General features: G+C 42.9%; 1 protein-coding gene across 5 annotated transcripts in view; it reads right to left on the minus strand.

Moving 5' to 3' along the window:
* Positions 1-16,162, minus strand: part of ttyh1 (tweety family member 1) — a 41,876-nt gene that overhangs the window by 22,700 nt on the left and 3,014 nt on the right. For 4 of the 5 annotated variants that reach the window (XM_061674514.1, XM_061674515.1, XM_061674512.1 and 1 more), the window contains exons 1-3: positions 15,242-16,126; positions 8,082-8,247; positions 595-824 (exon numbers count right to left, since the gene is read on the minus strand). In XM_061674514.1, coding sequence (XP_061530498.1) covers positions 595-824; positions 8,082-8,216 — 365 coding nt within the window. In that variant the 5' untranslated portion in view covers positions 8,217-8,247; positions 15,242-16,126. Of the gene's footprint in view, positions 1-594; positions 825-8,081; positions 8,248-15,241; positions 16,127-16,162 lie in introns of those variants that run through there. The other variant, XM_061674513.1, reaches the window with a different exon arrangement.

A 16,162-nucleotide genomic window follows, 5' to 3' on the forward strand; every position in this document is an offset into this window, starting at 1 on the left:
GCATGCTACCGTATGTTTTAAGCTAGCGTATGTTGTACCATGCCTGCGCCCAATAATACGGTGCGCCTTATCTATGTGTTAAATACAGAAATAGACCCTGTAACGGTGCGCCTCATGGTCGTGAAAATACAGTAAATAATTGCCCACGGCTGTGCTGCTGTTGTTGTTGCTGGTGACATCAACGCGCCAATATATGACATTAATGTCACATCCTGCTTTGGATTCTTTTTATGGGCAAATGCTCTACTAACTACACTTAGTCACCAATAATTCTTTTTTTGGTTTGGATAGGATTTTGTAAAACAAAAACATTGTGAAAGATTATTACTGTTGAAGAAAAAAGGCATCAGTAACACTATCATGATTCTCCCCTCAGTATGATGCAATTTAACTATTTTATAGAAATCTCATTGTAGTGATCCCTGACAGGAAAAGTCAAATGTTTTGTGAAGTGATTGCGCAGGTGGACCTAATGTTGGACCCACAATGAAACCACAATTCCTCTACATTCAAATTTCCTCCGCAGCTAAGTGGTCATGATCGCTTCGCCTTGGTAACGCTGTTTTAAAATGACAAGTGCATCCGCCTCCTCACCAGCACAGCGTGACAGACGCCACGGCCACCCACGTGACGCAGCAGATCCCTCGCCCCTTCTTCCCGCTGTAGCCGTGACCCGTGCTGCCGTCTTCATCCTCCTCCTCCTCCTCGGATCCCTCGCCGCGGTCACCGCGGTGACAGCAGCAGTAGTGTATGAGGAAGGACAGAACCACCAAGAGGGAGATAACGAGGGCGATGGCCGATAAACTGGACAAAACCAGCAGGGTCTGACAGAGAGAGGCGGAATAAAAGAAAATGTGAGCGGGGTGGCTCTGAAAAAATGTCTCTTTGTGTTTTTAGATGATATTAAAGTATTAAGTCATCTTGCGTGGCCTATGCTGTAATTTATGGCCTTCATTAGCACCAGGCCCCAGTGATTTAAGGGAACATAATGCTCTGTAATTTAACACACTCAAAAATTCAGCTCATTTTACTGTATAAATAAATATGTCTCCTCCTGAATCCCTGCATCATCATACTAATAATTTATCTTCCATCTGATGATACAATCCATTAGACCGGGGATTCTTATGTTCAAACTGTGCATAATGTTACAGTGGTTTAAACATTTGTTAAGTACGGTTCAGTTATATTTAACTTTCAAGTACAATACATTTGCATTTTAATATCTTTTAGAAGTGTTTGTTTCCAAACATTTAGACTATTTTTTTATTGAACTTATGTCCAACACAGTTTTTAGAGAGCTGAAGCTGTAATTTTAAAAGAACAAAGTCAAAGAGTTCGGGGTAAAAGAAAAAAATGAAAATAAACAAGCTCGAGCCCCATTAATTCTGCCTAGCAACAAGTGGCTGGTCAAGTGACAACAAGTGACAGGTCAAGGAAAAATAATTAGCAGCTGCTAGCTGGTTTACAGATCCTTTTCCAAAAAATTTGAATATCATGGAAAATAAATTTATTTCTGTAATTTCATTCAAAAAGTTAAAATTTCATAGATTATAAATTCAGGGCTCACAATTTAAACAATTTCAAGTATTTATTTGTTTATTTTTACATACTTTGGGCTTCCAGCTCATAAAACCCATGAAATCAGAAATTAAAAAAATAGAAAACTGTGAAGAAATAATGCAGCCCTATGGGGGGCACAAGCCAGTGCAAACTCTAGGCCGGAATAGAATTCTAGCACGTGAGAAGATGCCTGAGGAATGGAGGAAAAGTGTGCTGGTACCCATTTTTAAGAACAAGGGTGATGTGCAGAGCTGTGGGAACTATAGAGGAATAAAGTTGATGAGCCACACAATGAAGTTATGGGAAAGAGTAGTGGAGGCTAGACTCAGGAAAGAAGTGAGTATTTGCGAGTAACATAATGCTTTCATGCCTAGAAAGGTTAACACATATGCATAATTTTCCTTGAGGGTGTTGATGGAGAAGTACAGAGAAGGTCAGAAGAGCTACATTGTGTCTTTGTCGATCTAGAGAAGGACTACGACAGAGTACCCAGAGAGGAACTGTGGTACTGCATGAGGAAGTCTGGAGTGGCAGAGAAGTATGTTACAATAATACAGGACATGTACGAAGGCAGCAGAACAGTGGTGAGGTGTGCTGTAGGTGTGACAGACAAATTTAAGGTGGAGGTGGGACTGAATCAGGGATCAGCCCTGAGCCCCTTCCTGTTTGCAGCGGTGATGGATAGGCTGACAGATGAGGTTAGACTGGAATCCCCGTGGACCATGATGTTTGCAGATGACATTGTGATCTGCAGTGAAAGCAGGGAGCAGGTGGAGGAACAATTAGAAAGATGGAGGTATGCACTGGAAAGCAGAGGAATGAAGATTAGCCGAAGTAAGACAGAATATAAATAAATGAATGAGAGGGGTGGTGGGGGAAATGTGAGGCTATAGGGAGAAGAGATAGCAAGGGTGGAGGACTTTAAATACTTGGGGTCAACCGTCCAGAGCAATGGTGAGTGTGGTCAGGAAGTGAAGAAACGGGTCCAAGCAGGTTGGAAAGGGTCGAGGAAGGTGTCAGGTATGTTATGTGACAGAAGAGTCTCTGCTCGGATGAAGGGCAAAGTTTATAAAACAATGGTGAGGCCAGCCATGATGCACGGATTAGAGGCAGTGGCACTGAAGAGACAACAGGAAGCAGAGCTGGAGGTGGCGGCAATGAAGATGTTGAGGTTCGCTCTCGGAGTGACCAGGTTGGATAAAATTAGAAATGAGCTCCTCAGAGGGACAGCCAAGTTTCTATGTTTTGGAGACAAAGTTAGAGAGAGCAGACTTCGATGGTTTGGACACGTCCAGAGGAGAAATAGTGAGTATATTGGTAGAAGGATGATGAGGATGGAGCTGCCAGGCAAGAGAGCTAGAGGAAGACCAAAGAGAAGGTTGATGGATGTCGTGAGGGAAGACATGAGGGCAGTTGGTGTTCGAGAGGAGGATGCAGGAGATAGGCTTACATGGAAAAGGATGATGCGCTGGAGACCCCTAAAGGGACAAGCCGGAAGGAAAAGAAGAAGAAGAGTACTGTGAAGAAATCAGCTCAACTTTTGCAGGCCACAAATGTTTTAAACAGAGTGTCACACACTAACCATCTACTAATCTCAAAGCACCTGCACAGGTTTCCCCTGGTGTCATTAAATTGCTTCAGTTTGGTTCAACTGTCTCAGTTGGGTTCACTATGGGGAAGACTGCAGACTTGAGATCTGGCCAGAAGACCATCATTGATGCCCTCCATAGGATGGGTCAGCCACAAGGGTTCATAGCTAAGGAGTCTGGCTGTTCAGAGAGTGCTGTGTCCAAGCATATCAATGGAAAGTCTAGTGGAAGGACAAAATGTGGCAGGAGAAGATGCACCAGCAAAAGAGATGACCGTGGGCTTTGGCGGATTATCAAACAGAGAAGATTCAAGAATCTAGCAGAGATCCAGAAAGAGTGGAATGAGACGGGAGTCACAGCTTAAAAAAAACCCACCACATTCAGACGCATCCAGGAGATGGGCTACAACTGTCGGGTTCCTCAAGTCAAGCACACTGCTGAGCCCACGTAGTAAGGGTATCAACTGGGCCATGGAGATGAAGGACTGGACTGTCGGCCAGTGGTCCAAGGTCCTCTTTTCCGATGAAAGTAAAGCGTGCCTTTCATTCGGGAATCAAGGAAGAACAGAACCCAAGCTGCTTGAGGTCCAGTGTGAAATATCCACAGTCAGTCATGATTTGGGGTGCATTGTCCAGTGCAGGTGTTGGTAAACTCTGCTTTCTTAAATCCAAGGTCACCGCAACAGTCTCCCAGAATGTTTTAGAGGATTCATGATTCCTTCTGCTGAGGATCTGTATGGAGATGCAAATTTCATCTTCCAGCAGGACCTGGCCCCTGCCCATGCCGCCAGAAGCACCAAAACCTGGTTTGATGCCCATGCCATCACAGTGCTTGACTGGCCAGCCAACTCGCCCCATCTAAACCCCATTGAGAATCTATGGGGTATTATCAAGAGGAAAATGAGGGGCGCCGGACCCAAAAAGAAATAAGAACTGATAGCAAGCATTAAGGAAATCTGGGCTTCCATAACTCCCAGGCAATGCCACGGGTTGATTGCCTCAATGCCACGGCGCATAGAGGCAGTGATAAAAGCAAAGGGATTCCCAACCAAGTCCTAAAGATTAACATATCATTTTGAAAGTACCATATTTTGATTGATTTAATGTGACCCTAATTTCTTTCTTTTTTTCATATAAAAACTGAGAAGATTTCTTCACATTATTCAAATTTTTTGAATTCCTGATTTGGTGGGTTTTATGAACTGGAAGCCCAAATTATGTAAAAAATAAATAAATAAATACTTGAAATGGTTTAAATTGTGGGCCCTGAATGTATAATCTATGAAAGATAATTTTTTTGAAAGGAATTATGGAAATAAATCAACTTTTCCATGATATTAAAATTTTTTGGAAAGGGTCTGTATATATAAATTTCTTTCAGTTGTGACACATCAAACTTTAAAAGTGAGTCATATGGTTTTCCTGGCATGCAGCCTGCCAAAGTGGTTGGTGCATTATCAAAATTGCAAAAGACACATTAAATATGATCTCATGTCAAGTGAGTCGTGCTTGTGACCAGCGGCTCACTCACAGCAGCTATCACACAGAGACAGCGGACGGAACTAAGCCATATCAGGCATTTGATCGGCCTGTGTGTCAAAAAGTCAACATTACTGAAATGCATTTTTCCGCGCGCATCTCTGCGTATTATCCTCTCATCCATCTGCCCGTCTGTCACTCTCACCCATTCCTTCACATCCACACTCTCTGTCTCACCTCCTTTTCCCCTTCCCCACCATGCAGCTTTCCCCACGCTCCCACTGCCTTTCTCTCTCCCCCACTCTACCCTCTCATTTCTTTCTATCTATCCATGCTGCCTGAATCTCTATTAATAATCTGTGACCTACTTAAACACATTCAGTGCGACTCTCGCTCACTGCCGCCGCTGGCCGACTCGCTGTGAGCCTCCCCCAGTCCCGGACTTCTCCTCAGCAACCTCCTCGCATTACTCATTCCCTCTCTCTTTGCCTTCTCCCAGCACTTTAAATCACTTTTGTCTTTGTGTTCTGCAGGATAACTTGCACACTCTCTGTCTTCCCGCCCCTCCCCCCTCTCGCACCACCACCACCACCCACATCCTCCCTTTTGTGCCACAGAAAAGTCACAAGCACGCACTGTAAAACAGAGTTTGTTTAAAACGAGTGAGGCCTTTTATTTTGCATCGCAATGTGCAAAATAAATCTGATCCGTGCAGCCATCCGCAATTTGGATCTTTACACACAAGTTCATAGCAGGTTGCATGCACGCACAGGAGCAGGTGCAACTCCGTGACCCAGTACAGGAGCATTAAAAAATAAAAATCCTATGCAAGATGGAGAATGTGTCAAGGCATAAACCGTTTTGTACTGTTTTTTGTTTTTGCCCAGTTTTCTCTCTTCTCTCAGCCTGTCGGTGACTTTTCAAACCTCGTTCTGTCCGACTGCATTTCCAAATAACCATAAAAGGTATCGTACAGAGGTCCTTTGACTCACACGTTTTTTTTTGTTTCGTGAGTACGGTCTTAACTGAAAACTAGTTGAAATTAATGGAAATGCCATTAACGTGCTCCAGATCTCGAATAAAGCACCAATGAATATGTTTGTAAAATGTTATTTAATAAAAATATATCACCCTATTATTGTACTTAATAACACATTTACATAAATAACATAATTAAATAGAATATAATGAATTAAAGTTTGTGCATCATGATAAATTCATTGTGTGGCTCCTCGGGTGTGTGCATTGACCACCAAGGGGCAGTGTATTATAAAGATATAAATGAAGACGCTCACAACTCCTTAGTAAGGTACAGTAATATTAGTCTGTTTTTTTCTGCAGAGGATAAAGATTATATGCCTATGAGTGTTGTCATATTGTCTGTCTGTTGCTGCACATGTAGATGGTGACCATTTAACATTCTCTCTGTTTTATGTTTAGTTTGACAGTAAACCAACTGAGAGTGGTAATAAACAGCTTGGAGCCTCTTTTTCTGAAGAATTGTTCACTATGTACCAAATTGATGCTTGCTGGGAAGTGAGTTGATATAAGTTTGCTGCCACCATCTTGCGCTCATATTTTAAAATTTTCAGTCAAAGCAAAAGCAAGCAAAACTGTTCCAGCATAAAAATGCATACAAATCCAGCATTCTGCATGACTAGCAGCAGAAAAGGACAGTTTGAAAGAAAAAAAAAAAAAAAAGGAAAAAAAAAGATAATGGTGTAAATCAAACTTAAGAACCGTGAAAACCTGTTGCAATTTTCTTCTTTTTTTCTGTTCAAATTATGTTATCTATCTTAAAAATGATAACAGTATAATCAGGGGCAATTATGTGATATGATGTGTATAATATATAATTGGGGTTCCCACTTAGATTATATTAGGTAAGGGACAAGATGCGTATCTGCCACGGGCTTTGGCCACACACCTAGTTTGTAAACAAACACAGTGCTGCTCAGCTTCTGGCTAACATAGATTTAGGACAGCCATATGTTGTTGTTGTAGTGCTGTACAAACGCAACTAGTGATGTTGCACTTTCCTAAAAAGCCAATATTTAAGCTGTTGATGTTTCATTTTAAATGTCATGAAATCGATTCCTGTTTAAAAAGAACCAAGAGTACAGTACAGTTTCTTTTACATTTTGTTCCCTTACTATACCGAATGTGAACCAAACCGTGAACTTAAAACCAAAGCACATGCCGAAACGTGATTTTTGGCTAACCGTTACTGCTGACGATTACACATTTACAGTGAACCCGCTTGTATCGCAAGGGATACATAAATTCCACTCACGCGCAATAGGTGAAAATCTGCAAAATAGGGAGAGAATGTAACGGTTTCTTTTAATATAGTTTTACCCCTCATCCACACTTTAAACACATTTAAACACATTAAAAACACTTTAAAAAAAACAAAACACACTTATTTGAACACAAACACATTATTATAAGCATAAAATGGAAGAAAATACCAATTGTAGTGGCTGTGTACATGCATGTCCCTTTAAGATGTGGAGCCTGGTGGGGTGGCCGGTGACCTCGGTAAGTCTGCATGTGAGACTCTGGGTGTGAGCTGTGGCCGACAGCAGCTTCTGCATGAAGTTTGCTTAAGGTCTGTATATGTTTTACTTTTTTTCAGTGTATTGGCAAGAGTGCCTCTCCTTTCCCATATGCAAGGGCATTTCAGTAAGTATACAGTAATCCCTTGTTTATCACGAGGGTAACGTTCCAGACCACCCATCCACAGACGAAATCCATTAAGTAGCGACCAAGTATTTATCCATAGTTGAAAGTATTTTTTCACCATCATCAACCAATACAATATATCCACGTGGGGTGCAGGTATTATTTTTATCCGCTTGGGATCTCTATCCGCACACTCCTCACCATAGAAAAGATGACTGTGAATGTGTGTATCCCTTTAGAAGGTGGGTCGGCTCTGGTGAGTGGCATGGAAGGGAACGTACGTAATTATGTACTGGAGGTCCACTATTTCCTGGCTGTAGCATTAGCCACTGTGGTTTACAGTGACTGTGTCAGTTAAGGCGACCGGCAGGTGTGAAAAGAATGCTTCTGATCACTTTATTTTTGTTTCCATTTGTTTATTAAAGCGATTGAAAGAGCCCCAGCAGCTGTTTCCATCCTCCCTCTATCTATAACACCTGTTTCGCATTACAATTCGTTATAACTAGCAGTGGTAGTTTACTACCATAACTACGATGTAGCACACAATAAAAACAAGCATGTCTCCCCTGGAAATTAGATATAAACTCTTTTGTGATTAAGGGCGAAACAAATAAACTTGACTTGAAAGCAACAGTTTCATTCGGGACTTCTACTCTAGCTTGACATGACACAAATTGCATAACGTCACTTGAAACCACACTATGTGCAAACTTGATTTCAGTGCAGCATTGGGTGTGTGACTTAGTGACAGTTGTGTGCGTGTTACCTGCTGGTACTCCCAGCTGTCAGGGGCAAAGAGGTTGTCCCTCATTTGCATGGTGAGGTCTAGCCGGGGGATAGCATGACACAGCCGCACCCAAAGGGAAGGGGTATAGCTGGGCACCGTCGTCATGGTAGCCATTGTCCACCGTCACTCGATCCCCTCCTCCACCCTATGGAAAGGAGAGAGGTGTCAGAGTCGCTGGGATGTTAAGTACGAGCAGCGCGAGCGGATTTGAAGGTCCCCCTGAGGGCACCGCCGAGCCGAGAGGACGACGAGGTATCGGTGAGCTTTTACGGCAACCGTGGCCCCCTCCTCCACGCGGCGCACAGTACAGATAATTTAAGAGCATCACCACCTGAGAGATGCCGGGGTCAACATGTCAACTGTAGTTACAGGGAAGTAACTTGCGCGAGGGGGAGACACTCTTCCAGAGTGAAGGCTGCTGAGATGTTCATCTTCACCTTCAATGTCACTCATGGCAACACTAAGTCGAAATATGAGCAATGATTCAGGATGGGGCGGCACGGTGGGCGACTGGTTAGCACATCCGCCTCACAGTTCTGAGGACCGGGGTTCAAATCCCGGCCCCGCCTGTGTGGAGTTTGCATGTTCTCCCCGTGCCAGCGTGGGTTTAATTGAAGACTCTAAATTGCCCGTAGGTGTGAATGTGAATGGTTGTTTGCTTCTATGTGCCCTGCGATTGGCTGGCGACCAGTTCAGGGTGTACCCCGCCTCCCGCCCAAAGATAGCTGGGATAGGCTCCAGCACGCCCGCGACTCTAATGAGGATAAGCGGTTAAGAAAATGGATGGCTGGATGGATTCAGGATGGGAATTTGGCTTTAGAGTGGTGCCCGTTTAATTAAGAAAAATAGCACTCTATAGTGTTGTACTTAATAAAAACATTCAGTAATTACATAATTACATGAAATGAAACTTATTAACACATTTAGTGCCACTGACTGCTTTAGAAGTCAAATATCCATGTTAACTGGGAGGGCTGGCACTGAATGAGTTAAACAGTTTTTGCTTCAGTTCAATGAACAGACTATGCTATGGCCAAGCTATGTGGTTGCTTTTAATACACAAAATGTAATTCTCTTTGTTTGAGGTTTAGTTTGACAGTAAACGTCAACTGGAGTGGCAATAAACAGCTTTTTGAAGAATTGGTCACTATCTGCCAAACTGCTGCTTGTTGTGGAGTTGAGTTCACTATCACCATACAGTGCACATATCTCAAATGTTTGCTCTAAAGTCAAAGCAAAACAAAAAAACACACACACACAAAAAAAAACGGCCAAACAAGACAGTTTGTTTCTCAAAAAACTCAAGTCCAGTCACTTGTACCAAAGCACTGATGTACAGTGGAGCCCCGCTATATTACGATTCATCATTCGTGCTCCTGCTATATTGATATAGGTTTTTTAAACAAACATTTTTATGGGCTTTACAGTATACAGTGTAGTACCTCGTTGTGTCGCAACGGGCAGCACCGAGGTCTACTGGAAGAAAGCATAGTTAACAGCAAGAATAAGAGGCAAAGAAGGTCCCCGACCCTCAAGCTATAGTAATAATCGTTGTTCCCATAGAGCAGAGAGAATATATGCCAGTGAGTATTTTTGTAGCTCCGTGTGTGAAAGTAGTAGTTAGTTGAAGATACGTTGTATATAACTACCATAAAACATGTTAATTTACATTAGCCTGTCTATGGGGTTTTGTATTATAAATTACCATTAAGCTAGCTGACTATCCCATCCATCCATACATACATAGATACATTTTCCTCTGCTTATCCGAGGTCGGGGCGCAGGGGTAGCAGCTTAAGCAGGGAAGCCCAGACTTCCCCCTCCTCAGCCACTTTGTCCAGCTCTTCCAAGGGGGACCCGAGGCCAGCCGAGAGACGTAGTCTCTCCAGTGTGTCCTGGGTCGTCCCCGGGGTCTCCACCCAGTGGGACGTGCCCGGAACAGCTCACCAGGGAGGCGTCTGGGAGGCGTCCTAACCAGATGCCCGAGCCACCTCATCTGGCTCCTCTCGTACTCGGAGGAGTCTCTCGACTCAGTGCCCCTCCCGGATGACCGAGCGGTCTCCCGCACCATTCTTCACTCACTCCTGGGGCAGATCTCATCCATGACCCGGAGAGAGCACTCCAACATTTTCCGACTAAGGACCATGGCCTTAGATTTGGAGGTGCTGATTTTCATTACAGCCGCTTCACACACTGCTGCGAACCATTCCAGCGAGAGTTGGAGATCACGGCTTGATGAAGCCAGCAGAACCACATTATCTGCGAAAAGCAGCGACGTGATAGTGATCTCAAACTCACTTTATTTGTCACTCAGCTGGGAGTGACAAAGGGCTTGAAGCAAACATGCTTCTTATTTGGAGAACTGTACGAGTGAGAGCGTGAGAACAGGTGCTAAGGAATACTTTTAAAAGTATGTTTTGATATGTTTGAAGCTTGTGTGAGCAGTAAAGGATTTCTTTTGTATTATTATTACCATATATGCTCTCTCTATAGCGCAAATTTTCACCCATTACGGGAGGGTCTGGAACATATCCACCATGATAAACAGGGGTTCACCGTGAGAAGAATATGGCTGCTCGATGGAGGTTAGGCATAGCAGAGGTCTGCATGGATGTAGTTCAAGTTCCCATAGCTGAGGTCATGTTGATCTCCCTGATTTGGGAGACATTACATAGCTCTACAGTGATATGGTTATTGTGAGGATTGAACATCAAAATATGGATTCATGTCCAGTTATGTTACAAATGAATAAATTAAATTTGTGGTTTATGAAAACAGATGAGAAAAGTAATAGTAAGCCACTGAATCATATAACAATACATGACAGCTTTTGTTATTTTTGCACAGACTGTATGCCATATGGAGTAGCATGGCTTATATAGGGGCTAGTACGGGGTCTTTGCGGGGACACAGCAATTGTATTAACAAGGGGAAGAACAATATTTTATGTAACCAGAGGATGATACCAGAAAACGGCGTTTCGACTCTCTTGTTGCCTACTGTTCAGCTATTAGTGTCTTTAAAGCCGCCCAAGTGGGCTGGAAAGTAGGGTAAATACAAAAGGCAAATCTGGTTAGCCAAAACACACACTGGGATCCAATGAGGGAGGAGAGGTGGCCAGGGGATGAGACACAGCCTGGTAGGCGTCTGATACGAGCGGCACCATGTATGAAAAGGCACATTTTACGACAGCACAGAACGTGAATGATTACATAGAGTATTCATGCAACTCGGAATTTTAGAATATTTGCTTCAAACAAAATGTTTGATTGAACCATTTAACACGGCTATTATTCATTCAACACAACAGTCAATATTCAACACAGAGGAAGCTTTTCACCCTCCCTGCTGATCCACACAGCGGGTCGTTGTGTTAATTACAGTCAAAGATAAAAGTTTGAATTCATCCAAACGTCAAGGCCAGACAATTTCCACATTCAAATTGTATGATGGGCCATAGATGAGTTGAAAAGCTCGCTCGCAGGCCGGATGGGGCCAGCTCTAAGCACATCTCAATAAGCTTGTTGGTCCTAATGGTTCCGGCAGCCCAACTGTCACAAATCAAATTGTTGCCAATGCTCCATTTCGCTTATTAAAATGGAAGCTGAACATCATTTTTCGCACATGCGGCGTAACTTTTATCCAAGCTCTACAAAGCTGGGCATTATTTATCAAACTTTGGAGTGCTTACAGTTGAGCCACTCAGATCTGTTTTAAAACAACAACCATATTTCCATGTAATACTGTGATTCGATTGACAGGCATCTGGTGTGATGCGTGAAATGCATTTCACGCGTTTTTTTTTTCCATGTACGGTGATATAAGAAGTCTAAACACCTCTGTTAAAATGGCCAGTTTTTGTGATATAAAAGATGAGACCAAAAGACGTCAATTCAAAACTAATTACACAATTAATGACCTATAACTTGTACAACTCAGTTGGAGAAAACAAATGTGAACTTTTCCAGAGTGGAAGTAAAAATAAGCCCAACTGAAATAAAGTGGTTGAATAAGTGTGCACACCCTTTGAAACAGGGATGTGGGTGTGTTGTAAATTAACCAATCACATTCAAATTTATGTTAAATGGGAGTCAGCAAAGACCTGCCACCATTTAAAGCCCCACTGATTAACCCCTTAAAAAAGTTATGTTGTAACAGGCTTTTCCTGACATTTGATTTTTGCTTTTTATCAGAACCCTTAGGGTTTTGTGGCAAAAGCTCTACAAAACAGATGCAGCAAAATGTTTTATGGTCTGATGAATCCAAGGTAAACATTCGGGCCATAATTTCAAATGTTATGTTTTGCTCAAACACAACACTGCCATATCACCACAATACCAACAGTAAAGCATGGTGGTGACAGCATCATGCTTCTTCAACTGCAACTAGGGCCTTAGAAAAGGTAGACGGAATCACGATCTGTTTGAAAGAGCAGTCATTGTTAGCACAAAACCTTCAGGCTTCTGATAGAAAGGAGAAAAAAAATGTCTGGAAAACACTAGTAGAACATCTGAACTCTATTTGGGTAATCAGAGGCCACATCCCCAGAGTGTTTTCACACTTGTGCACCCACATTCTCTCAGTAGGTGGTTTATACCAAGGGGTGCTGCCGATCTTTGTCAATTGTGCGCCTGTGAGGCCCTATGAGATTCTTTTATAATTACGGGTTACACAAATTTAATTAGCTCATTTGTACTTCCCCTCTCGAAACGATTTATGTAAAAATTAGACTGACTGGCGACCAGTTCAGGGTATAGTCCGCCTTTCGCCCGAAGTCACCTGGGATAGTGGTGTGGATAATGTAGGTGTACAAAATAGTTGTCAGACAGCAACTATGGTTTTCGCCCAAGTCCCACTTATGTTTCAGCTCTGATACTATCCTACAAAAGTATATAAATACTGGTTTTCATATTCTAAAAGACTATTGTGCAAGTCAAAAGCTCCTTTCAGACGGTCTGTAAAAGCCCGTCCTGTTACTTGCATCAATCCATCCATTTCCTTTTGTGCTTGTCCTCATCGGGGGCCCGTTGTGAGCTGGAGCCTATCCCAGCTTACTTGCAGAGGGAGTCGGGGTACACCCTGGTCTGGTCACCAGCCAATTGCAGGGCCCGGTATTGGCAATGAATGTCAATATTTTCATGTTTTATAGTGCTAAGCTGTGACTACTCCCGTTTTACATCAGGAGTGCTTAGATGTATATAGTAATTATTCAGATCTGTAATATTATTATTGTATCACACTGGGGAAACTGTGCGGAAACACATAATTTATGGTTGTCTGCCCACAATAACCACAACAAGGATTTATTGTGCGCACAACACAGGTCATAGTTTTATTTGTCCCCCGTGAGTGTATCTTTCATTTTGATTAAGTTCTTCACTTAGGTCACTGATGGTGTAATGGTCCCCTCGCCTGACTTTAAGATGTGCAGATTCCCATTCAGTGACGTTGTGAATGTGAGTGTGAACGGTTGTCTGTCTCTATATTGTTTCATGTGATTGACTGACAGTCCTGGGAATAGGCTCCAGCTCACCTATGACCCTAAACAGGATAAACAATCTAGAAAATACATGGATGGATGGATTTTCTACACTTAGATTGACAGTTTTATTTGAGTTTATTTGAAATTGATTGTGTTGGAAAACGTTTATGGCCCAAGCAATTGGAAGACTCCTCAGTGGGATACATTGTGGTTGTATTCCTGCATGTCCATTTTACAATGGTGAGTTTGCAATTCCAATGTGTACCTGTAATCTATACATCTATTGTCTAAAACCAACCTGTTCTCAGTCGATACGAAGAAGCTTTTGAGTCCATCGATATTAACATTCTTAGGCACACGCGCTACATTATTGGGTACATGTAGAGAAAAGCTGTTTACATAGTGAACTAAAGGAATGTGTCACTAACTAAAGCAGAGGCTGTCCATTTACATGACTGCCTAGCAAAGTGAGCAAATAAGCGTTTCCAGTGATGGATGACAGCACTCAACTCAGTGCAATCCAATAGAGGATGTGACAAATGAGGCATTTAAAAGCCATTATTAAACAGTCGAGCATAAAAAAATATTACTTTTTTTTAAGAAAGAGAAATCACCCATTTGCTCCATTTAGGAAAGTTATTGGGACAAGCTATGATTGAAGCGAGGGGTGGCGGTGTGTGGTTGGTCACAGCAGTTACTCAACGCTTGTCCCCTGTCAGCTTGCTATCTTGCCTCTTGCATAAGTGAAGGCGAATAAATGTGATTTGGAGCCTGCTCGCTGACCAATGACGGACGCCTAAGGAAACGTGTGCGCGCAAATCCATGGCTTCACATTCTTTGAGACTCCATGATGTCTGAATGTACAGCGGGTAGGGAGAAAAGGGCCATTTTGTGAAGATGGGGCAGTGCAACATGGAAAACAGCCTTTATCAAATTTATCGCAAAAGATACACAGCATTTGAACCCATGACAGAGGGTATACCATTTAATAATATATTTGCAGAATTAATGTGTATACTTTTAAAATATATATCCCTCTGTAATAATCTGCATGCACTTGACCTCATATTCACATTAGCCCACTCATAGAAATAGTAACCAGCACTTAACAACAACCTTTAATGACTGGAATTTACAGGAGGGCATTAAAGGCTTATGACACACTCCATCATCTGGGGAAAATTCATTAACATCTTGTGTGTTTACATGCTTCATCAAGTATGCAAAGCCTCCACGGCATCCGAATACCTCCAAGTCCATTTTCAGTTGACATTCATCTGTGTAATTAACGTGGACTCCTGACAGCGCTGCGCACTCGCCTCTAAAAGTGAGTGCAGCTGACCAAAGGTGAGTGAGTGCCATCAGTGAGTCGGTGCAAATCAGTGCAGTGGATGTGGGCGAGAGTACGACACGGCAAGTTGACAGACAAAAAATAGCCCCCACCTCCCCACCAAAAATGGATGCAATGAAAGCATCAGCATCATTGCAGCATTTACTGCAACTCATTTCGATGATATAAAGAGCCATGTATTGGATGTGACGGGTGCAAAATATGCATAAATGCAAGATCTCACAACAGAATTCATATTCATTGCATCCAAGTCATACATGAAAAGCCACAAAAGAAGCCTGACGGCAAGATTGATCCATTTCTTACCTCTGACAGTTGTGTTGGAAGGCTTCTCTTTTTGTGTTCTGCCGCTTCTCGCCGCCGCTCGTGAAATATTTACCCACTCAAAGAAGTATACTGCCAGCAATCAACCCCTGATGCTCTTTTAAAAACATCCTGCTGAGAAAAAAAAAAGCTTGGGGACATGCCAAAGAATAAGTCAAAATGTGACAGGAGGAGCGCAAGAGAGAGAGAGTAATTCTTGCAGCTCCTGAAATATTAAATAGCCAATAATTGTAGGTTTGTCAAGTGACAGTGGAGAGCCGCTCGTGTTGATGGATGGGAGAGGAGCTCTCAGTGAGGGCGAGTGAGCGAGAGAGAAAGAGAAGGAGAGAGAGAGAAAGCAAGAGAGATAGGGATGGAAAAAGGGATTAAGATTGAGGAGACACCCCACAGGGACTCTATCATTTCATTGTTGCCCTCCGTTTGTTCACACCCGGCACGATGTTGCCCAAAGATTATTAATCTGTTAACCGGGATTTAACGGAAGGAGGTAGGCGAGAGGGGGTGGTGGACTGCTTCTCATTTCGACCCCCACTCCACATCAACCTGACCAATCTCCATCCAGAGCAGCGGAATGAACCTTGACTAGATTACAGAGGTCCGGGACATTTTAGCAATCCACTCACATGCAGGGATACAAAACAGTCCGCTCCTGGTCAAGCAGGAGAGCTAATGTTCTCGAGAGATGCACATTAAATGAGTGAAAGTGGCAGCTAAGCACTCTGGCAAACATGGGTTTGGGGGGGGGGATCCCAGGGAGTGATGCTGAGAGAGATGGAGCGAACAATGAATAGAGGGAACAGGGGGGTGCAAAAGCAGTTTGGCATGGAGGCTGCACAAGAGTAACAAGAAGGAGAACATGTGACCATATGGGTGAAGTGATGAGGTGGGAGAATTGAGGAGAGG

The sequence above is a fragment of the Phycodurus eques genome, chromosome 4 (assembly GCF_024500275.1).
Source record: "Phycodurus eques isolate BA_2022a chromosome 4, UOR_Pequ_1.1, whole genome shotgun sequence".
In the NCBI taxonomy this organism is placed as follows: Eukaryota; Metazoa; Chordata; class Actinopteri; order Syngnathiformes; family Syngnathidae; genus Phycodurus; species Phycodurus eques.